At 38.2% G+C, this 24534-nt stretch overlaps 3 protein-coding genes across 8 annotated transcripts; 2 read left to right on the forward strand and 1 right to left on the reverse strand.

Moving 5' to 3' along the window:
• The first annotated feature begins 2111 nt into the window (after positions 1-2111).
• On the forward strand, positions 2112-12558 carry LOC114716226 (phototropin-1). 3 transcript variants are annotated; one of them, XM_028901194.1, is made up of 23 exons: positions 2112-2188; positions 3262-3957; positions 4215-4397; positions 5653-5744; positions 6338-6605; positions 6705-6924; positions 7037-7107; positions 7249-7355; positions 7482-7531; positions 7801-7905; positions 8149-8208; positions 8284-8373; positions 8743-8819; positions 9280-9364; positions 9586-9666; positions 9964-10067; positions 10215-10264; positions 10660-10766; positions 10877-10996; positions 11190-11241; positions 11454-11566; positions 11925-12065; positions 12177-12558. In XM_028901194.1, exons 2-23 carry the CDS (start codon positions 3269-3271, stop codon positions 12279-12281), a joined length of 2970 nt encoding a protein of 989 aa, XP_028757027.1. In that variant the 5' UTR covers positions 2112-2188; positions 3262-3268; the 3' UTR covers positions 12282-12558. The 3 variants fall into 3 exon arrangements, with proteins under 3 accessions (XP_028757027.1, XP_028757026.1, XP_028757028.1); XM_028901193.1 differs by lacking the exon at positions 2112-2188 and adding an exon at positions 2210-2507; XM_028901195.1 differs by lacking the exon at positions 2112-2188 and having other exon boundaries at positions 2553-3957; positions 12177-12284; positions 12361-12558.
• A 3976-nt stretch (positions 12559-16534) lies between these two features.
• LOC114716187 (two-component response regulator-like APRR9) lies at positions 16535-17725 on the forward strand. 2 transcript variants are annotated; one of them, XM_028901140.1, is made up of 3 exons: positions 16535-16843; positions 16987-17163; positions 17274-17725. In XM_028901140.1, exons 1-3 carry the CDS (start codon positions 16583-16585, stop codon positions 17451-17453), a joined length of 618 nt encoding a protein of 205 aa, XP_028756973.1. In that variant the 5' UTR covers positions 16535-16582; the 3' UTR covers positions 17454-17725. The 2 variants fall into 2 exon arrangements, with proteins under 2 accessions (XP_028756973.1, XP_028756974.1); XM_028901141.1 differs by having other exon boundaries at positions 16535-16810.
• Positions 17726-19931: 2206 nt separating this feature from the next.
• On the reverse strand, positions 19932-24029 carry LOC114716268 (uncharacterized). Of its 3 annotated transcripts, none has more exons than XM_028901252.1 (8): positions 23246-24029; positions 22905-22982; positions 22705-22785; positions 22006-22160; positions 21627-21919; positions 21201-21521; positions 20824-21102; positions 19932-20297 (listed from the first exon to the last, which is right to left on the reverse strand). In XM_028901252.1, exons 1-8 carry the CDS (start codon positions 23669-23671, stop codon positions 20173-20175), a joined length of 1758 nt encoding a protein of 585 aa, XP_028757085.1. In that variant the 5' UTR covers positions 23672-24029; the 3' UTR covers positions 19932-20172. The 3 variants fall into 3 exon arrangements, with proteins under 3 accessions (XP_028757085.1, XP_028757086.1, XP_028757084.1); XM_028901253.1 differs by having other exon boundaries at positions 21201-21266; positions 21393-21919; XM_028901251.1 differs by having other exon boundaries at positions 21201-21919; positions 23246-24028.
• Between the last annotated feature and the right edge of the window lie 505 nt (positions 24030-24534).

A 24534-nucleotide genomic window follows, 5' to 3' on the forward strand; every position in this document is an offset into this window, starting at 1 on the left:
TTTTTTCAAAGTAATTATTGTAATAGTTACACATGTTAAATATTTCATCAAATATTAAATATTAAAGTTAATACACTTGGTTAATAAGGGTATTTTAAAGAAGATAGTACTTATTTATTATAATAACTAATTTAACAAATTTTTTAATCTACTCAAATTAGTCAATTAACTCTTATATTGAAAATTAGGGATGGTACATCTGTATTTTGCCTGCCACCTTACATTTTCAAATCAAAAACTCAGAAATTGTCTCTCAGTCCGTACTTTTTGTTTCTCTCGTTGTCGTGAAAATAGTGCAAGGACAATTAGAAAGGGTATCGGATTCGCCTTGCCCAACACGGATGTGCTACTCGAGTGATGGTCAGAGCTGTGGATGTTGATGGAAGTAGAAATTTGGGTCAGGGGTCCCTTATCCCTGCCATCCCAGCAACTAAAGGACATTCAAATGTGCGACTGAATCTGATGAATTGCATGTGGCAAGTACAAGCCGACGGTGATCCAAGGCAAATGACGCACAGAATGGGTTTCTTTGAAAGTGTCCATTTCGTCCCAAAATTATCTTTACCCACAGTCGGCAGTCCCATGATCTTTTACTTCACTTTCAACCATTTAAATTCCAAGATTCTAAAGAAACTCCATCATTGTCTGTGTAGAATGTAATATATCGTGTGATGAAATAGCAATTAATTAATATGAGAAGCCATGTATTATTGAATAAAACAGTATGAGGTGATGTGAGGGTCACACGGGAGGAAACAGATAAGAGGATACATGCAAAGGCGTTCACATGGGTTATGGGACATTGGGACCTCTACCATCTCTTTCCTTTCTTTCATTTTTTTTTTTTTTTTGCCTTTGGGCTGGACAGACAATACATTAATTAAGAACTGATGAGTGAGACTACCTCAAGATTAAAGGCGTAATAGATCTGGTTCATCACCCGTCCTTCCTTTAAGTTGTTTTTTCTCCACGAGCCGACGCGGCATCACCCAAATGTCAACTAAGTGGGGGAGGCGTATGTACAAGACTTTTGTTTTACTTACCGTGATAAATAAAATGTTCTGTTGACTTACGTCCACTATTACTTGTGTATCATAAAAGCAAATAGGTGTTGATTAAGAAGTGACGAAGAAGATAAGAAAATAATGAAACGGAATAAATAGCACTACGATATGTGGAATCTTCATGTGTGGGGGCCCATGCCACACATGCATGGGTGAGAGAGAGAGAGAGAGAGAGAGAGAGAAACCAAGGCAGCTTAATCAAATCCTGCGTCTCAAATAACTTACTAATATAAAGTTAATTGATACTCTCATATTTCGCTTTCAGCCAACTTCCCAGCAGGCTTATCTTTTTTCCCCCTTTTAATCCTGAAAACAATAATATTCCAACAAAAAATTAGAGCAAGGGATGACGTTTGTTCATGAAGAAGAAGATGGTATTTGATGAGAGAAGAACTTATCGCTTTGTATTCTAAGGTATCCTGGAGAGTCCACGTCATGAAGTTGAACATATTGATGAAAGCAACTTTACCTGAGTAGCACCACATGTTGAGGCCCAGAAAATGGAAAAAAGAAAAAGAAAAAAGAGAAGGGTAAACACCCTCCGCCATATATTACATTTTCCACGAAATATTTTAATTACAACACTCTCCTCACTTTTTGTGGTCGTGTGTCGTCCCCATCAACCGCCGCCCTGGCGTCCCGCCTTCTCATTCCCAACCCCTCCTCCGTGCCTGTGACCCCTGCTTTCCTATTATGTCTGTTTTTTCCTTCCAAAAAAATGCCACCCCGTTGTGTCTGCTTTGTGCCACGTGTCTTATCTCCTCTGCTCTCTCTCTCTCTGTGTGCACAGCTCAGCATTTTTTTTAAAAAAATTGTGAGTGTTATGGTAATAAACTGGTAAAAATGGAAGGGAGATATTTACATCACATGTAGGTCGGGGCAGTATTGGGATATTTTTTTTCGGTTGTGTGGCGTTGTTGTTATCATCAGTTATAGGTGGGCTTGCCCGACACAGAGACGAAAACAGTATTGTCGTAGGAACAAGTGGTCGGTACATTCTGCAAATATCAACGTGGCAGAGACAAGGTATACATCCCCCCTCCCTGCTCTCTCTTGTTCCTTTGCTCTCCTGCCAACCCACTTCCAGTCTGTCACTCATTTACCGCGAGCTCAAGTCATTGCAGGTAAGCTTCTCAAGAACAACCTTACTCCGTTGCCAGAGTGAAAACGAAATCATTCCTCTGAAGAATATTTTTCCTATGAAGTTTTGAAATGATTTGAACAGTGACCCTAAACCTGCTCAGGATCATGTGAGATTTCGACGCACAGGGATAAGAGGCCAAGCCTTTTTCGACAATGATTGTCCCCCTTTAGAACTCTTTTCTAGAATACCATCTCCTTCATCTCCCTTTCTCTTCCTATATATCCTCCATCCTTTCTTCGCTTTCTCTGAGCAAAAAACCCTCCAGTCTCATCACTAGCATTACAGAACTCCTTCCTCAGGTAATTGCAATTTTAGTTATATCTTCATTTTCTTTTTCAGTTTTTGAACTTCTCTCATGCTTGCCGAATTGTCCTTATCCTGGGCTGAGCTCTTTGATGAACTCTTGTAATGTAAACTTTTATATATGTTACCTCCAAAGCCGCTGGTGACTTTTCCGATCGACACTTGTCCCGCTTCACACTTGCACGCTAACTTGTTTAGTGACTATAACCATTCTCCTAGACTTCAACCGAGTCGTCAACACTTCTCAATCGATTTCCAGGCATTAAGGATGCTCTGCATTATGCAGAGCTTCCATGACTTATCAGAGACAGTAATATCCCGCAGACACCGTGCTGCTGTTACTTTTATATTGCCATAATTAGCAAAGAACCCACGCATTGTCCTCGTCTCGGCTTTAATGTATTGATAAATTATGTCTCCCTCGTATTTCTCCAGTCACATACTCCAGTTTCACTTACCGTTGACAAAATCTACCTAGAGTGATGTGTGATATGCTTCCATCACTCTCCAGAGTCCCTATTACAATTACTGACCCTACCCCACGATACTCTCATATAAATGCTAATCTCTTGAACTACAACAACTATGTGTGTGGGAGTCCGAGTTGAATTTCGGACTCGATCATTATTCTCCACACATTAATAACTTCATCTAATCACTGAGATTCAAAACAGGGAGAGATGGAGGGTCTATACTGAAATTTTGTTCGTAATATTCACATTCTGATTACATATGAACGCTTCGTAACAGTGGGGAGATGGAGCAGTCAGAAAAACCAGCAAAGCAATCACAAAAAAGGTCATCATTTCCGAGAGACCCTCGTGGTTCGCTCGAAGTGTTCAACCCTTCCTCCTACTCAACGGACAGTCCATCAGATTCGCCGTTCCGATCTCAGCCAAAGTGGAAAACTTGGACAGAGCAACCGACCACCGCCACCCACAAGGATGAAGTCACCAGCACATCATGGATGGCCCTCAAGGACTCCAGTAGTCCATCGCAGCAGACTCTGTCCGCCATTCTTAACGAGCGACCTGAGCAGACCCCGAAATCCCCGTCCTCCGTGAATTTTGCCGGAGAAGTAGGCACGGCAGCGCAGAGAGCTGCTGAGTGGGGACTGGTGCTGAAGACTGACACGGAGACGGGGAAGCCGCAGGGAGTGGTTGTGAGAAACTCGGGAGGAGAGGAACCAAGTGCGAAGATCTCAGGTACCTCGAGAAGGAACTCAAATAACTCGGTGAGAAGCTCCGGTGACTCGTCGGAAGACGGAGGAAAAGAAATACGGGGATTTCCGAGAATTTCAGAGGATTTGAAGGATGCTTTGTCGATGTTCCAACAGACTTTCGTGGTCTCGGATGCGACCAAACCCGATTATCCGATCATGTATGCTAGTGCCGGATTCTTTAAGATGACGGGTTATACTTCCAAGGAGGTCATTGGAAGGAACTGGTAATATAATTTAATTTTCTGTTTGTCTTTCTTTGACAAATTTACATCAATATATTTTTTAGATACACAAATTGACATCAATACATAATCTATCTATTATATAAAGCACGTTTATATTAAACTGACGAAGTTGCTTTGCGTTAAAAAATCATTATTCTAATTTACAAAATTAGAGATGCGGTAATTTTTTAATAGTGGGATGAGAGTAACGGTCATTGTAACTGTAATAACGAAAAATGACGGTGGGTGGGGCCCAGTCGCTTTTTACAGGGAGCGGGTACGGATCCGGAGGACGTGGCAAAGATAAGGGAGGCGCTGCAAGCAGGGACGAGTTACTGTGGAAGATTACTGAATTACAAGAAAGATGGCACTCCTTTCTGGAACCTCCTCACCATTTCACCCATCAAGGACGACGATGGCCAAGTCCTCAAATTTATTGGGTTAGTTCCCTTTCTCTATTCCTAATTTCAATTTTAATTCGTGGGGCTGGTCGGGACCCCTCTTCTTATTTCTTTTTTTGGGTTCGGCCACCTGGGACCGAAAATAGACCCCTTTAGTTTTGGCACACACAAGGCGTTTGATATTTTACTGAAAGGGGGGAGAGCTTGATGAAGATGACAATGCCTGTGAATGGGGCTAATATCTTGTAGGAACAGACAATCCTTAGTATATGATGGGTCACTTCAAAGTAGTGTGCGTCCTTGGTTTATTGGATGTGTTGCTCAGAGTATATCATCTTCTTTCAAGTGAAAAATTATACTCCTCCGGTCCTTAATATAAAACCCATTTAACTAATTTGATTAGATTAAAAAAGTTAGGTAAATTAATTAATTATAAGAAAAGTGACACATTTTTACTAAAACATCATAATCATCTTTCTTAATACCCAATCTCCCCTTTCTACTTGATTATGGTTGAAGGTGTATTATAGAGGTAATTTAGAGAAAATTAATAAATATGGTAAATGGGTCTTATATTTAGGATTAAAACCAACTCAAGAATTAAGTCTTATATTAAAGACCGGAGGAGTAGCATATAGAGAGGTGCTTATCCAAATGGTTTTCTGTGCGCACATTAAAGATTTGCTTCTCTTTTTGGTTGAGGAAGCCTCACCATAATTGTTTAGAGGATTAAAGTACTTGCTTTTCACCTAAAACAGCTAACTTTATCAATCATACAAGGAATAGTCCTTTTCTTTCACAATTTAAAGATGTCTTTTTAGCTAAGTGCATATTTTGAGCGCAAGGGAAAAATTTCAATAAACCATATTGATGTGGGATCGTCGTCACTTTTAATACCATTCACGGAAATAATAGGTTGCATAGAATTTATGGGTACCTTAATCTCACTAAAGGGAAGGGAAGGGGGAGGGGGGAACCTGAACCGAGCTGAATGTAGAAGATTGCTCCTTGCAGCATCAAGAATCCCATTATTGATAAGAGCACGAGGCTGTGGATATATACTCTTATATTTTGAGCTAACGTTACGTGTTTGTCAATTCCTGCTGGCTAAGATTCAGACCTTGACATTGATTGCTGCGGGCCTTGATGTAACGAGACAGTGTAACACAAGTAAAACCTTACGCTTGTTAATGAACGGCGATTACGACATTTGTGTGGCATTATTAATTCAATAGTAACAGTAATACTGTGGGATGATTACTTATGCCTTATCTTTTGTGGGTGACTCTGACAGAATGCTAGTAGAGGTTAGCAAGCATACGGAGGGGTCCAAGGAGAAGACGCTACGTCCCAATGGATTACCCGAATCTTTGATTCGATATGATGGTATAGAATAATTGGACACATCTGATATTTTCCGGCTTCACTCCTAATGTCATGAAAAATCTTTCATTATGACGGTAAACTTTAATCTGGCTTCTCAAGAAATAACGGCTTTCCTGGAAGCTGCTTATTGAACTCTCCAGACAGGAAAAACAGATAAACATGAATGGAATGAAAGGAAACGACATGTCTATCTGATCACTAAATACTGATAGATCATGTTTCGGAGTTTGATGCGAAGAAATACTGATTAATAAAACTGGTGAATTATAAATATATAATTTGTTCAGTTGATTTTTTGTTTTTGAACAAAGTTCACTGGAAAAAAAGAAAAAGCATTGAAGCTGCTGGCTGCATGGATTTTGATATAGAATCATACAAAAAATTTACGGCCCAATAGAAAGGCGTAATATGTTTGCTTATTCCCGAGCTTTGAGAAGACTCTAAAGACTACTGAAACATAACCACGTCTTGAAGAGCGAAGATTTCAAGCTGTCTGAATCATGTGGCCACTAAGCATGTTTCAAACGAATTTTATAACCAAGCAAAAGTAAGAATATTACAGGCTTAACTATACTAATGACTTTCTATTACAGTTCGTCAAAAAGAGAAGGCTTCCTCTGCAGTATCTGAGTTAGTAAAGGCAGTGAAGCGGCCCCGAGCAGTCAGTGAATCAGGAAAACGTCCATTGATAAGAAAATCTGGAGGTGATGAAGAACATAAAGTAGAAAGTTTGCCAAGGAGGAAATCAGAGAGCGTTGCTGCATTAAGGCCAAAACCACATGGGGGGCGTCGAAATTCAATGCAGCAAATCAATGAGCTGCCTGAAAAGAAACAGAAAAATCGTCGTCGTTCTTTCATGGGGTATGATTATTCTTCACTGAGTTCGGCTCTCCGATTTTATAGTTTAATATGTCGTTTGCGTATGATTCGGTATCACCGCATTTTCTTCCTGTTCTTCAGGTTCATTAAAAAAAGTCAGCCCAATGATGAGAGCTTTGAAGACAATGAAATTGTGGAGGGCAGCTCAGGGAGTGAGGAAGAAGATGAGAGGCCTGATAGTATTGATGACAACAAACTAGCGCAAAGGGAGAAGCGAAAGGGTCTTGATCTTGCAACAACACTTGAGCGTATTGAGAAGAACTTTGTCATTACAGATCCAAGATTGCCTGATAATCCCATCGTAAGATTCTTCTTAATAGTTGATTACAATTACAACAGTGATACTATAAATTGGATTTGTTACTGGAGATGAAGACGTCTCACACGTAAGTGTTTTTGTATTTGTTATCCAGATCTTCGCATCTGATAGTTTCCTAGAACTCACCGAGTACAGTCGTGAAGAAATTTTGGGAAGAAATTGCAGGTATGTTTTGAAGTAATCTTCCATTAGCATGGGAATGAATATTAAAACAACAGCTCTTATACTAAAAAGCATGACACTGGAAATGGAAGCGTCCATGTATAATTTGAAAGTCACCTGCATTAATCTATGTGGTGATCTCAGGTTTTTGCAAGGGCCTGAAACTGATCCAGCAACTGTGAGAAAAATTAGAGAGGCGATTGATAACCAAACAGACGTTACGGTGCAGCTGATTAATTATACAAAGAGTGGTGAGCATTTTTATATCTCATAGGAGAGCCATTTCAATAGGCTTATCTCATTATATACTCTTGTTTTAGAATTTCCCTCTATGCCTGCAAATGAAATATAGCAATCTAACACTGAATTTCAACCAGGCAAAAAGTTCTGGAACTTGTTTCATCTGCAAGCTATGCGTGATCAAAAGGTATATGTCTTTTTTATATTCATTTGGAGGTGTTTTTTTAAATATCTTCTCTTGTGGATTGTGTTGGGACACATTGGCGCAATGTAATCCATACTATCGACCCCACCTACTGGAATAAAAATTGCTACTGTTGTTGTTTTTATATCTTCTTATGTGGCTTTTGTTCTGGGTCATTGTTGCTTTCCATTAACCTATAATTTCAACAGAGCCAAATTGAAACATTTATTCTATAATCTTAGCGATTTCTCTTTTCGTTCTTGGTTTAATAGGGAGAAGTACAATATTTTATTGGAGTTCAACTTGATGGTAGCCAGCATGTGGAACCTCTTCACAACTGTATTGCAGAAAACACGGCAAAGGAGGGAGAACAGTTGGTGTGGCCTCTTTCCAAGTGACATTAAATTAATTGTTAGGATCAGACATATTTACACATTCAATTAGAAGCTTCATATTTGAGAGTCTAAGATTGGCTGTGTTTTTCCAATGAAACTAATAGGCCTCTTTTATGACTAAAGAACAACATGCAAATGATTTTTTCTTGCACTATTTTTAAAAGTATCTTTTTTATATCTATTTTGCTTTGTTTTCCTCGTAGTTATATCGAGTTTTTCCCTCAGGTTAAACAAACTGCAGAAAATGTTGATGAGGCAGTGAGAGAACTTCCGGATGCGAATTTGGTAATGTATCTTACTGATCTTTTTTGGAAGAGCTTTTGAATTCAATTAGTGACAATAACATTAGATTGCCTGCAGACACCAGAAGATTTATGGTTAAACCACTCAAAAGTGGTCCTTCCAAAACCTCATAGGAAGGATAACCCTGCTTGGAGTGCTATCCTGAAGGTATTGCTATCATGTTGTAAACCATGCCATGCTTTCTTGTCTCTGAAGTTATTTATACTTATTAATGGAAGAAAGATTCAGGAGTTGAATGTACGACATTGCTCGTTTGAAATCTGTGCTGATCTACCTCTGTCTTTATTTTCCCATGGTTTTCATTGGCTCACCGAAAACCCATGACAATATTATTTGTATCCCTTTTTTTGTATTTAGTTGAAGATTTTATTTATTATGAGTTGGTAAGCATGACAAGAGAAACCCTTCTAAACCTATCTATGCTCTCATATAAGTATTTGGATATTCTTTCTATACACTTCTTTATCTCTTGCATGTTACATTTTGCTAGCTACTTATGTAACAATGATTTTGCAGATCCTGGAAAGTGGAGAGCAGATAGGCTTGAACCATTTTAGGCCAATCAAACCTTTGGGATCTGGGGACACTGGCAGGTTGTTTTCCAGTTTTTATTGTTCATTTCCCGACAATTTTAGGCCAGCTTGATTTGGTGGAATAAAGGTTAAATTCATCCCCCGGTAAAATGAATTATAACAGCCACTGGAGAGAGAATCAAAACTTCTAAGTGCATTTCTGTGGTATTTGGAAGATCCATCAATACTTATGAACTAGTGTTTCTTTTTCCCGACTGATAGAGAACAGTGTGCGAGTAATGGTAACATTATTTGCTAATGGTCGAAGACTTCAAAAAGGTTTTTCTAAAATTTTCGGCACTGGCATTTCTGTATCTAAAAGGAATATAGAGGAATTGTCCTCTGCTTTCTCTGAAAAATTTAGAGAGCTCACACTGTATAATCTTTGGTGAAAATTTCTTGACCAATACGGATAATAGGAAGTTTATTTCAATTCTGCTCCATGAGAAGATGAATTATCCTCTTGTTTGCTGGCTTGCAGTGTGCATTTGGTGGAGCTATGTGGAACTGGCCAATATTTTGCCATGAAGGCTATGGACAAGGGTGTTATGCTAAATCGCAACAAGGTAACGTACTACGTCATCATTTAACATTTCCTTTTGGTTATGTAGTTTAATTTCCATCCCTTAAAATTCGTGTCAATGACGACCTCCAAGTAAAATTTCTCTAAAACATTAAAATCTGTAATCAGTTCGATCTTTAACACTATCTATGTACTATGATTATGTGTTATTTCATGGTAAATACATTTATAGTGACACTTTACCCCTTTTTACCCTTATGGCAGGTGCATAGAGCTTGCACAGAGAGAGAAATCCTCGACATGTTGGATCATCCTTTTCTTCCCGCATTATATGCTTCTTTTCAGGTTTGAAAGTCCAGTATTACTCTTAAAAAATGCTTATTAATAATTAATGTTCAGATAAACTAGTAGGAGTATTTATCATGATTACTCGATCCCTTTTTCTGACGTCTATGTAGAGAATTGCAATGCCAATATGTATCAAGCTCTTCAACTTTCGTCTCTGCTTTATAGAGATGACTTCCCCCTGATTTTGTCATATTCCTTTTCCTAGCACACTCATTTGAGTAGCTGCAATCCAAGTTGTCAATGATGCCTACATGGCAGCTTTACTTTATCGATTTGACTGTCATCTATTTGCAGACCAAAACGCATATTTGCCTGATAACTGATTATTGTCCCGGTGGAGAACTGTTCCTGCTTCTAGACCGGCAGCCAACAAAAGTTATCAAAGAAGATGCAGCAAGGTAAATTATGCTACAAGTGAAAACAGTATTAATGCCAGGCTCTTTTATTCATCATTGCCAACTTTTAACGCTGATAATCATTTTACAATTCTTGAACTTATATTTCTATATTGGCCTCGAACTGACATGATGCGGTAATGATTATAGGTTTTACGCTGCTGAGGTTGTGGTTGCCCTGGAGTACCTTCATTGTCAAGGTAGGCTCTTATTCGTTATTAACCTTTGTATGATTACCCATTACAAGATGATAATTTCTGCTGTTACCTTCACAATTTAACTAAAAAAAAAAAAACTTTTGGTCCAAAAGAAAAACTCAAAAAAACTGTCTTATAACTCAGGAAATTTTTAGTGAACATTATTTTTCTACTGAAACTTCAATAAACTTACCAGTATACAACTATTTAATTATTTATAGTTGTGGCAGAAAATTTCTTATCAAACTGAGGCATCAAACATTGCCCTTTGGACAATTCTGTGAACGTTTTGCTCCTAAAACAAAATTCCCTCCTTGCAAAGTAGGTTCTGTGTGCATGTTATCACATTTCATAGTTAGACCAAAATCGAAATTATATTATTTGGTAACAATTTGTAGGAATAATATATCGGGATTTGAAGCCAGAGAATGTATTACTCCAGAGCAACGGGCATGTGTCTCTGACAGATTTTGACTTGTCATGTTTAACATCCAGCAAACCACAGGTATCTTGGTGTCAAGAGCTTCGGATTATGCAGTTCTTAATTGTATTAGAAGCAAAACTTTTTAACCCTTGACTGTCGTAACAACTATGCCTGATTTCCCTCATTTGCAGCTTTTAATTCTACCTTCAAATGAAAAGAAGAAACAGAAGGGACAACAAACTCCAATATTTGTGGCCGAACCTATGAGAGCTTCAAATTCTTTTGTTGGCACAGAAGAGTACATTGCTCCGGTTTGTGACTTCTGGACATTAAGATGCAAACAAATATTCAAAATATGCATTTGTTACGTTAGTCCTGCTCACGAATAATTTTCAACAAAAAATCATTTTTCACTGCTTAATTTCTGAAGTTTATGAAGCAGATGTTTCAATTGCATAGATTATGTCTGCCTCATTGTAATTGAAAGTTCAATACGTTGTGCAGGAAATTATAACTGGTTCAGGCCATACTAGTGCTGTGGATTGGTGGGCTCTTGGTAATTGCTAACGGTTAAATTTATAACAAATGAAGGAGACTAAATCAGTTTTCTAAATTTCAACCACATAAGAAGAAAATTGAATGCATTTATATATGTCCTGAAGGGACACGTGTAGGTTTTCGCAGGAAAAATATGAGACGGGCATATTTGAAAATTATGAACCCCATAAAGACTGACTTGATTGCTCTCTCTCTGTTTTTTTTTTTTAGGCATTCTTCTGTATGAAATGATGTATGGATATACACCATTCAGGGGGAAGACAAGGCAGAAAACATTTGCTAATATTCTTCACAAGGATCTTAAATTTCCCAAAAGTAAACCGGTGAGATAACTCTGCCGAACAAACCTATAAATTATTCTCATTCGATGCATAAAATTTTCACGCCGGTACGATATATGATGCCTTTTTGGTCCCGCCAGTCGGAAAATGCATGCTTGTGAAAGAATTCGTCGAATTTATTGATCAAGCTGTCATCAATGCAACTTGTTATGTTTGATGCTACGAACTGTTATTCTGGTGTGGCTTACGTTCTTTAAAGTCACCAGAGTGTCTATATATTCATACTTCCGAGTCCATTTTTGACACGATTGATAACCGGAACAGAGCAGTTATTGAAAGATTGACGATAAAATTATATGATAATATTGTTCGTGTTAATTAGCATTTAGTTATAATGCAGGTAAGTCTCCATGGAAAGCAGTTGATACACAGGTTGTTGCACAGAGATCCCAAAAACCGATTGGGCTCACAGGAAGGAGCAAACGAAATAAAGCGGCACCCATTCTTCAAAGGTGTCAATTGGGCCCTCGTTCGTAGCATGGTAACATGAATATAACGTTGAACCTTCAATTTCAACCTCTGGTTTCGATCTTTCATTTTTGATGGTCACACTCTGATGAGATAAGTAAACAATTAATTCTGTTGTTATCAGAACCCTCCTGACCTGGACGCTCCTCTCTTCCGGGCAACTGAAGATGAGAAGGAAGTCAGAATTGTTGATCCTGCACTGGAGCAACTGCCAACAGATTATTTCTGAAAGGTTTCTCTATCTGTTCTACCCTCCGCTTGAGCCTAGTTACGCTATTTTATTAACCAGTAACTTTCTGGGTTTGTAGATTTGAGCTTGAAAGATATACCTCTATCAAGAAACACATGATGTGCCTTCGAGTTGTTAAGCAAAGGAATTTTATTCTAGTCGTAGGCAAGGCCTTAAGTCTCTCTCTCTCTCTGTCTCTCGGTAATTTATAAATAGTTTGAATGGAATGCTTCTAATTTGCCTGGTAAAGTTGTAAATATTTAGCCATGTTTTACTCCCCTGTTCTCTCTGCACCATACATTACTCAGAAATAGCCTTTGATAGCACGCGTAAGATAAGGTAAAGCTTCCGAAAAAACAGTGTTGCTAAAATGTAATGCGGAGGGAAGGATTTGATAGCGATATTCCAAACTTGCCACCAAAGCCTTGAACCTAGCAAACGCCTTCAACGTGTATCTAAAACCATACTATCTTGAAAGAAGTTTCACGTTTATGCCAAATATAATAACATCCCAAGAATTTTCGAATTATAGAAGCAATTTCAATTATCAGAAACCGTTGACATGGGTAAAGATGCGAAGTTACAGCAACTAGTCTTAGTTTTCTGCTCAATTTCAATGAAAGTAACTAATCAGTAGGTATTAGAGCCCATGCCAAATGATTAGTCGAAAGAGAACTTGAAGTTTGCTTGAATTTGGGATTGGAGGGAACATGGGAATGATGTAATCTGATTGGGAAGCTTTCCATCTACCACAATCCAAGCCATCATCTGATCGGGATTGATTACTGTCTCAGACAATCTCAATACTCATTGTTCATCGAGACGTCATGATACAGATTCTGCTACGCGATATAATATCAGACTTTAATTTAAATAGATGTAGTATAAAGTGTTTGATAAGGTGGGGTTCTGTTTTGAAGTCACTGACCGATGCTTGGTAGCAGAATAGCATTAGCCATAGAGATGAAGAGGAGAGTTCATGGCTAATAGTATCAACTAAAATATGGCTCCACTGATTCAGCAAATTCACGCCAAAACGATTGGATGATCGCAAATGAGACTGGTGAATGAATCCCAAGACACTCCAGTACCATAACAATATGACAGCATCCATATCTAAGAATGTACAGGTGCTAGCCGTATGCAGCGACCCGTAGCTGTGAAGTGTGATTGTGAACTGTGATCATCAAGGTCGTTCTGCAATCAAAATTCAATAATGGGGCCTTGAGATTTGCACTTTGATGTAGAAAGATGAACATGCTTGACTTTCACACAGAAAAAGACCCAAGTGCTTCTCATCAATCCTTCCAAATCCTTGTTCACTGCAATTATACGCCAACCTTCCACTACTAGGATTAATGTTTTTCGACCGACAATGACCGTTTTTGTGGAATATTTAGCTTAAAGATCATAGTTCGGCTTGACACGACGTCTCTCATTATTTTTTATCATTCCAAAATGTGTATGAAGATTGGTTGAAGGTGAGTGGCTTGCCAAATATCGTGCATTGACATCCCAAGGAGAAAAGATCGGTTTCAAATCGAACTTGCAAGATATTAGAAAGGAAGACATAGTTGCGGAGATGACAGGTTAAAATGACACGTCTGTATCCATTTCCCATTTTCTTTCATCCATCTCTCTCTCTCTCTCTCTCTCTCTCTCTCTCTCTCACACACACACACACACACACACACACTAGTGAAAGCTATCAAGCGTTATCATGATTAGATGATCACGCATTTCAATCTCTAGGAACTTGACGCAGAAAGGTCAATGTTCAAACGCATTATTCTGGAAGGGATATATAAAAGAGTTCATGTTTGATTTCTCTTGATGTCTGTGTCAGTTGATGTTACTGCTACTCCTTCGATAACATGTTTTTACAAGTGAAACCAAATGAATGGATGCCATTTCTTTCGTGAACAGTCAGTACTGGTCCCAAAAGATCGCCGACCATATATTCATAGATTTATCACCAAAGAACTAAAAATAAAAAAGTGTTGACAAAAATGAAGGGAAATTGATAGTTTATCAAAGCATTGGCGGAAAAGGAGAGAAGAATCTAACGTGAAGATGAAGAGGTTAATGGAAAGAGCATATAATTGATTACAATGAATGTGATGAACAAAACTAATGAGGAGGAGCTGATGCCGGAATAAAGAGACGTTTATAAGCGTAATTACAACATGTATATTGATTAGAGTACTGCGTGCTGAAACATCGTTGTCAAGGGATGGAAGAGGACTTGGGACGTGAAACTGATGTACAGGCAGAGAGTAAAGTGGAAGGTATGATAGAAAGGTCAAAGAGGGCATGATGGAGGAGGAGAAAATGTTGAAAAGTTAGGGATAAGAGAGCTCTATGGAAGAAGCGGGTGTTATAGGGACATATACCAGTTTTGTTGTCTCTGATTCATTGGCAATTCCGTCCTCACATGCACGCCTTTTCTCTCTTCTTCCCTTGTTTCGCTCCCTGTATCTATCAAACTCTCTCACACACACATGTATGTACTGTTTATATTTTGCATGTGTGAATTCAGGGTATTCCTGATCACTTTTAATTTGAGATCAATTTCCATGATGTCAAAAGCATTTGAGATTAAAACTCTCCTAAAAAATAACATTTTCGGAATTCAAAGAACTTGTTGGCGCTATTGCTTATATTTTAAAACACTGAATTCATACATATATTATCAACAAGATAAATTGAACCAAAGGTGAATATAATTGAGAGGATAGAAGAGATGTTGGGAGCAGTGACAAGGATACATCAATTGGACCAGAATCGAACTGCCAAATCTGATAGCAATGGGAACCACACCTCCATATTTTGGTACCCCGTTGGCAACCTTCTCTCTCTCTCTCTGTTTACTTACATTGTGCATCCCACTGTTCTTCTCTCTCAACTCCTTTCCTTCATTCACTGTTTCTATCACTCCAACACATGCCTCTCCCTTTTCCTTTAGAGATTCCATATTCTGATGAATCTGGACCCCATTCTCCTCCATCTTCAACTTCTTACATCATTCATTTTAGTAAGCCTTACCCCCCCACCCTTAATGTCTCCTTCAGCGCAATTGTCCCACCTTAATTAAAGCTAATGATTCTTAATTATAAGTAGTTAATTACAGGATTAATTAGCAAATGATCGGGTCTAGAAGAATGAAGAATCTATATGTATGTAATGTATGATGAATAATGATTAAGAGTCACATGCAGTGCAGGAGATGTGAGGGGAGAAAGTGGTGGTGGCCGGTGGGGGCCGGATTCCAAAGGTGCAGCGAGAAGAAAGCAAGTTGGGTACGATTTGATGAGCCCACGTCTGACAGGCAATATGACATATTTGCTACAAAAACTTTGGGACCACCTCTTTCAAAGTGCCTACTCCTCCCTATTCATTAGTACTCCTCTCCATCTTTGACCGTTGTTGTGCTGAGCACTTTGAGTTACAGGCTTACAGATTCCATTTCCTTTTCTAAATTATTCCCAACGAAAATCCCACAATATATCCTTCCAGCCCCTACGTACCTTTTTTGTGTCTGCTCTATCCAGTTCCAGTTCAAGTGCAAGAGGATAAGCACAGATTGCTTTCCATTGGGTCTCCGGCCTTTCTTCCTCTGGTTACTAGTTTCATGTTTCCTATGGAAGCATTATTTAATGCCAATATTAGACTGAGATCTCACCCCAAAAAAAAAAACAATTATAAATGGCAAAGGAAAAAAAAGGTTCATGGGCGGGTTGGCTCCGACGCTAACAATCATGGGAACAGGCTTTTTTTTATAAAAAAAAAAAATCCACTGGGGAATTTGATGATATTTGTTCTAAATTTATTCACACCCAAGTTTTTGAGGATATAATTCTTTTTTTATTTACAATTTTTCTGTGTGATAATTTCCCCTTATTCAATAGTCCGACTTTTTTGCCAAAAAGAATTGTCCGAATAAAAACAGCAAGGTCAACGCTTCTATATAAAGTATGACGCTTACTCCACGTCATCCCTCTAACTCCCCTCTCTCTCTTCTGCCCTTTTTGTATTTTTCCCTTTTATTTTATTTTTGGAATCCCCTGTCACCCGGGGGGCTATTATATAATATATATTTATATACCAAATAAACTCGTCTTCTCCCACACACACTTTTACTCATACACCGGTATAGTTCTCGTTCTCTGGGTCGCTCCTCACTTTTATTCTTGCTTCAGTTAACCACGTCCATTCAACCCCGTCCCTCCCAAGTCCCAACACGTACACTCCATGAATCACACTGTCACCAGATTCTCCCGCGCTGCCGACTTCCCCGGAACATGTTGCCTGAGGCCGGCTCAGCTCCGACAAAGGGTTTTCAGTGCCAACCGGAGTCGGAGGTGAGCCACAGCAGTTGCAGCAGTGGGTGTAGCGGCCATGGATCGCCGACTTCTCTCATGAGTTGCCAAGGCGTGTTTCAGAGGAGCATAAGCAGCCATTCTCTGCAGAGGACTGAGGCCCACCACCCCGTTTCAGCTTTATTCGCAGACTTGCTGGAGGAGGCCCCGGTGAGAAAAGTTTACAGTGCCGGTGATTTGCAGGTGCCTTTTCCGATTATATTTTCTGATAATAACTAATTAGTTATGACGAGCTAAACTGCTTTGTTGTCTTCTCATGTTTTTTTCCCTTGAAAAAAAGTGAATCAATTCATGACAATGAGCACGTGTTGATTATAACGAAACAGAGGATGATGAATGTATTGCGAAACCATCGGCGGTCGGAAAGTCCATTGCGGAGCGAAAGTAGTATGATCATCGAAGGAATGAGCAGAGCGTATCCTTATGGCCCGGAGGAGAAGAAGGTGAGGATTGAGAGATACAGAATCAAGAGACATAAGAGGAACTTCAACAAGAAAATTAAGGTTTGGTCACTCCTCTTATATATATGTGCATGTGCGAGAGAGAGTGTAAACATGAGTTTAGTTAGAGAAAGAAAGAATAAGAAGTAATATGACTGTGTACGTTGTTGCAGTATGAATGCAGGAAGACGTTGGCGGACAGCAGGAGGCGCGTCAGAGGAAGATTTGCAAAGAGGGAAGAAAGTGAGAAGAAGAGAGATGTGATAGAGAATGAGAGTGGAGAAGAAGAAGATGAAAATTGGGACAGTTTTTTTGAAACATTGGTAGATGCAAATCTTGTTCAGGAACCATGAGGCCTCTCCTATTGGTGCTGACTTGCTGAGTGAGCACTCCTAAATTTGATTGCATTGTCATTCTTCCTCTTTCGCTTGTCGGATGGGCTGCACCTTCGTAGCAGTCAATGTCAGTAATATAGTAGTAAGATGTAAATACAAGGGTCAACCTTTTGTTACAGTTTAATGTCCATTGACTCCTTTAGTGCCCTTTTTACTTTTCTGTAGTCTCAGCTCCACATGGAGTGGAATGTATCGTCTAATGCTGTTATTGAATGATGCTCTTTTATAATTTTCAATCAGAAAAGACTTATTATTATTATTAATTATTAATAAAAGAACTTTATTGATTACTCCTGAAAAATATTAAAACATTTTATATTTTAACATAAAAAGAGTTTTGAACAGAGGAGTATTTCCTCTTGCACTCATTAAATTTAGAGGTAGACAACAATTAGATCCCGGGATTCTGTCTCTAAGTTCCCTCATGCTTCGTTTACATGATTCACAGTAGCATGTTATAATTGCATTTAAGGTAAGTAAGAGAAAGATTTCCCAGGTATGTTCGTATAATAAAACTTTCAAAATCAAAAAACGCAAGAGGTAATTAAATTAAATAATTTTTGAAACTTGATATCGGAGTCAAGATATTCACTTGATTTGGTCTGAAACAATCAATTATATAAAAGAGGCGGCGCAATATTTAGGTTATACTACCGCTAATAGGGAGAAGATTCAAAAGAGATACAGAGGGCGGTTTAGTTTAGTGGAAGAAGTGGGAAGTGCAAGTGAGGTCTTTTCATGAGATGGTTTGCTTTTGAATCTGAGGTGTGAAAGCTCTCCTTCATAACAAACGCCGACAGGTGAATACTTAATAGGAATGTGACTAAAATCAAATATTGCTGCCAATTTTATCTTTTAGGGTGTGTTTGCTACGATGGATTTGGAGGAGAGAGGAGGAAGGAGGAAGGATTTTAATTATTTTTCTTTGTTTGGCAACACACAAATTTTAGAAGGGGAGTCCTCAACCTTCCCTCTAAAATTGAGAAGATTTGGAGGGAAAAGACAATATTTTACCATGTTGTGACCATTATGCTTATATTTTGTCATGTGATGACCATTATACCTATATTTTAAATAAAATAAGGACGAAATTGTTCATGTCAAAATATTTTTTCCTCCTCTTTCCTCATGAATCAAACAAGATAATATTAAAACTCATCTCCTCCCCTCTTTTTTTATAAATCCAAATAAGATAATATTAAAATCCTTCCACTCTCCTCCTCTCCCCTTCCCATCATTAAAATCCCTTCCTTTCCTTTCTTTTTATTGAGTCAAACAAATCTTTAGTTGAGGCTTGGCCTAAATCCTACAAAAATTATTAGAAGACTCCAAAAATTAAATGTAATTACTAAAAAAATTATACAACAAGCAAGTATAATGAATCTATTATCTTCTTTTTTTTTTCATCAAATTATCATTACATGTTGCTCGCTTGTTGTGGGGTTTTAGTACGTAATTATATTTTCTTCATGAGACCTAATTTTTCCAAATATGTAATGTGTATTTTTTTTTGTCTTTTTAATAAATTGTTTTGCTATAAAGTTATATTGCTGCCAATTTTAACTATTTTTTCCTGTTATGCAACTCAAATTCGCAGCCCCCTAATTACTCGTCAGTTTCGTCCTACCCATGGCTTAGTCTTTGGGTGTTCCATTATGCCTGAGGACATCGCCAGTCCCCACACATGCAAGCGTCCAAATTAAAGTCATTCTAATTTCTATCTCCGCCTCCAACGCTGCTAAGTCCCCCAATCTGATTTACACCTCTCAACTTCACTCTTCTATCCTGAAAAGGTGTTTATGAGCCAAACCACAAGGATGATGAGAGGTTCTCGCCTTCTCGGCTGCACGACAAACAACGGGCATTTCGGTTTCAGACTTTCAGGCATTCCCTATCACCACAGTGATTTTAAATGTCAACTTGCTTCCTCTTTACATTCTATCACAAACAATACTTTATAGGGTAACAATTTTAATAGCCAAAAAGGAAGAAGAATAAGAGCCCAGTGATCATAACTCTATCGTGAGAGGAGACATAAAAAGTGATGGTGGAAATTTAAACATATTGACTTCTTCCAAATGATTCCATGGAGTACCATGCCTTTCCGCCTCCTCAAAGATGGAATCCTTGGAAGCCCTCTCTAATTCCCAATGGGATTGGCTTCATCTCCCCTTCCCTCGCACTAAACGCAAGAATCATCTCTCATCCAACTTCTTCCCTCTCCTTTCACATTGGGGGGTGTTTGGCAAAACCAAAACCTAGGTTTCAGAATCACTTTTTCGCAAAACGAGATAACCTCCTCCACATATTTACTTTATAATCCGTAAAAGCACTTCTGAAACCATGGTTTGGTTTCTATCCAAACACCCCCCAAATGTGACTTGTTAAGTAATACAAGTTTATCAAACTGATTTTTTTTCCAAAAGTCAATCCAAATATTAACATTTTGAATATATAAAAATTAAACCAAAAACATGCAGTTGTTCCCACATATTAACCAGCCCTTGTGAGCCGTAAACTATCCTGATAACAGGATTTTGTCACCACTAAATAAAATGGATATACTATTATAAGAAATTTTTTTTCCTGAGCTAGAAACTGAAATTTTACCTTAAGTCTTGGCCAATAAATAATAATAATTGAAACAATAAAAAAGTAAAGGGAAAATGAATCACAATCATCTCATCCTAGTTCTACTTGTTATTCTTTGAGCTTTCTTCTTAAAAGGCATTGGATTCGATAATCGCTTGAAAGGTGATAGATGCATCCCGCCTGTTGTCCCCCGCTTCACTCTAGATTTATCTAAAGATAATGACAACGTAAAAATGCAGAACATCAGTGTCTTTGTTTCACAAATAATGTTCAAGATGCAAGATATTGATTATCGGTGTTACAGGAAAAACTAAATTACTTATATGTGTTGCAAGTGAATAATCATGAATCACTTATAACCTGCATATCAAGAAGAAATGCGTTTCTACTCAGAATTGTCCACCTGCAAAGACTTCTTAACTTGAATGTAGAAGAGCAGGTCTGATTTTGAAAACCAACTTTTTCGATAACTCAGCATTGTGAAAAGAACACATCAAGATAATTTTCTCAAGTTGCAAGATCGCATAAAGCAATATGATTATGATCCAAGGAAGCATATGGAGGAAACGATTGGAAAAATATGCACAGGACTCCCGTATGATGGTAAGAGTTGACACTTGATCAAAATAGAAAATATAATTACACACACACACACACACACACACACACACACACACACACACACACACACACACACATTTCAAAAATAGAAACCAAAACTTAAGTCTAGGGATACCTGGCATAGACTGGACCTTGCCATGCTGATGAGAAGTACAATCGTCCACATGCTTTTGATCATCTGTTGTTATATCTGTTGCAATTGAACAATCATCCATTTTGACCTCATTAGATGTTTTTTGAGACATCTCACCAAGGTCAACTGCTTCGGATCCATGTCTTTTAAATTGTTCATCTACCATTGAAGTTTCGCATATAGATTGGTTCATCTCCAAGGTCGTAAGCTCTCCTATTACAATATCCTGCTTCGGTAAAGCTTCCTGAATTTTGGCAATCCCTGCATTCAAATTGATGTCAGAGGCTATATTAATCTCATTCTAATTATATGCAGCGGCAGGAAAATCACGGTAGATTGGGTTAAGATTTCTTATTTACCATTGATATTGTGTATGTCCTCTAGTTTGACATCTACTGAAGATGTGTCCGGTTTCTCATTCTCCTCTGGTATTATACCATCCAATGCAATATTTGAGATGCATTTATCTGACTGATATTCATATGTATTCGCTTTTAAATAGGTGCGATTTTCATCTAAATAATTTAGACATTTAAGCTCGAACTCTGTACCAGAGGGCGGAGTCTTTATTTCTTTAGTGACTTTAAAAGCTTCAGAAGAGCCCTTCGTACAACTTTGCATTGTGAGATTGTCACAGCTGGAAGCATGATGTACTGCTGGAGCATCAGATAATCCCTCATCTGATTCAAGACAAACATCAAGAGTGGTTGACTGCTCGGCTGGGTTGTTAAGCACAGCTGTTGATGGAGTTACTTTTTCAGTAACATGCAGGGAATTATCATTACCATCTAGGAAGGTAGGGGCAGAATTACTAGCAGATAAGAAATCCCCGACTTGAAAACCATGAGATGGTATGCTGCAAATTGCAGACGCAAAGTCAATGGCTTTCGTAGTTTTTGATGCATCTGACTTGGCCCTGTCCTCCAACAGCAGATCACCTTCACCACTGGAGATAGGATCCCAATTAAATAACTCTTTATGCCAAGCTTCTTCAGACTTAGATGCTGCACCTACAACTTCTACTTTTATTGCCCCCTTGTAATATTGCTTTTTCCTCAAAGATTTTGTTAGAAGAGTCCTGCAAACCATTTGAATGATATACAATATACCTTAAACAAAGGAATCAGGTGCTTTAAAGGTTTTGGCAAGCAGTCATACTCATACCTACAATTTGTAGAAATAGCTGCTTTAGCTTTCTCCATGGAAAGCCCAAGTAACGACGACAAATTAGCAACATCATAGGGCCCTCTTAGTTCATTAGCAGAAGGAGCAGCACTTGATAGGATGATGTTTCTTCCTCGAGTCCAATCCACCAACAACTATATGTTCAATCAGATTGTAGGTTTACCATTCTTGATAATTTCGGCATGAATGAGTAAGATAGGAGCATATGATTTGAATTCCAACACTAGAACAAAAAACGAACTTCCATGTCTAGATAATATTTCTAGGTCTAGCCGCTTAAAAGTTGAAACTCAGGAAGAAAATTAAACGGCTTTATTCATCTGCAAACTGAGCCTAATGTATAAGCCTGCAAAGTATAAGTGGCATCCAGTCTTCCCTATGCGAGTTTAACAAACCTCTTGTAGAATATGAATGGTGTGTGAGACTCATAGAAGAAGAGAAAAGATGGCAACACTTCCTTTCACATCCTTTAATCCAATAGAAACAAACCCACCACTCTTGAATGTCCAAGCAAGTTTACTTAATGGAGCCATATGACAAAGTGATCAAAACCGACGTAAGTCATAATAAATTTTTTTTTAAAAAAAAAGCATAATAAAGAATAAAAGCGGTCCAAATCTTCTAGCATTTAGTAATTTAGTCATTGGAATATGTAATAATATAGAGGGTCGCTATTACCTTAGCATTGCATATCAACTGCCTCCTTATCTGAGGGTCCGTGATTAGACCAGAGTAAATGATTTCAAAACAAACTCCCCGCTGCATATCAATAAGCCTTATGTTAATTTAGATGTTGTGAGGACCATTCAAATGCTCTTCTAATTTTTAAAAGAATAAAAATTAAAATTAAAACGAAAGAAGTATAGTTGAGGGCAAACCTCAACAGCTGCTTTGACCATAGGATGCTTCAATCTAAAGGGCAACTTGCCAGAGAAATCCATCGAAATGATATCTACCTACAATAACTTTAAATATCAGAGTTCACTCTCCGGATTTTCAGTTGTTACTAGATAGCCATCGTTAGCATTATCTTTGATACTTTATTTATCTCTCCTTTAACGAATGCCTTTTAGTAACTGTAACAAGACTAAAATTGATCAAACGCAATATACTATTTCCCTGTGACTAACACAATTATGAAGAAGGGGCGCAGAAAAAGGAATTATACATTTTTGTTTCCAAGCATCATGCGTCAGAGAGCAAACGAAATATAACAAACCTCCATTCTCTCACACGCTTGATCAAACACGGTCTGATTCAATGGCCTAACAGCCACCAAATCGTAGGTCTTCAAAATGGGATTTCCCGAATTGAGGGCCTGAGCCTGCGATGGGTTGTCTGCACAAACAGTGAGGCGCGTATACTGACGGAACGGGGCAGCCGACGGGATTCCTAGAACGTCACGGTGGAGCTTAACGGACAGGGAAAGAGAAGGAGCAACCTTGAGAAGAGACGAGAGGGTGAGGAGAGGGATGCAGCAACGGTGGCTATCAGACATCACACCCTTGATCGTACGGTTATAAGCGATTCCCGTGTAGCCTAACTCCATGGCCTTGACCACAATCTTTGTCCGTTGTCTTTGAAGAGTGGCCTTGTCAGTCAGCGAGGGTTCTAAATACGGTATATTAAGGTCGAAGAAACCCATGTCTCTTCCCAGCACTGAAATTATTTGCTGTTATACTGAATAAAGAATTGTTGTCAATCTCAAAGTAGCTCTCCTTCGCCCTCTTTGCCCAGACCAACTGTAAAATAGGTTTTAAACTTGCCCGTGTAGCCTGAACAGCTTTCCGTGCATTCCGTGTCTATCATCAAGTAAAGCAGAATAAACTGAAGCATTGGCTATATTTATACAACACAGTAGTTCTCGGACAGAGTTGACAACCTTAACTCTGATCTGAGATCATTTGAACGACCAACGGTGGTTGACGCGGGTGGTCGGTGGTGAGAAAAACAGTGCGCCGCCTTGCGAGGCGGAAAGAGGGGAGCGCGCGGATGTGCCCAGGCAACAGAGGCGCCCCCCACAAAAAGAGGTTATTATGCGTGCTTTTTTTTAATTAATGAGGATTAATATCATCTCATGTGCCTCGGGTTTTTTTTTGTCCAACAAGTTTTAAATTATAAAATTTAATCTCTTAAAAATAAAATGATCTAAATTTTTATTAGACCATAAAAATTAATATTTTAAATAAAAAACTTAAAAATTAAAACTTATATTTTAAATTTAAAGAATTAAAACAAAAATAACAAAAAACTTAAAGAATCAAAATTTATATATAGTATATCTTATAATTTTTTAAGAGTTCTTACAATTTTTTTTATTAAAAAAAAAATGAATGCATACTCTAAAACAATGTTAACATTTCCGGGCCAAAAAAAAAACAATGTTAACATTTTACAACATTAAATATAAAATTTATAAAAAGATATACTACGTAGTATTCATTTAGTTATAAGGGTTCATATAAATTTTGTTCCTTTAAGTTTGTTCTTATTTTAGTTTTTGTCTTT

The sequence above is a fragment of the Neltuma alba genome, unplaced genomic scaffold (genome assembly GCF_004799145.2).
Source record: "Neltuma alba isolate B1F8T4 unplaced genomic scaffold, ASM479914v2 tig00011648_pilon, whole genome shotgun sequence".
NCBI classification, from domain to species: domain Eukaryota; kingdom Viridiplantae; phylum Streptophyta; class Magnoliopsida; order Fabales; family Fabaceae; genus Neltuma; species Neltuma alba.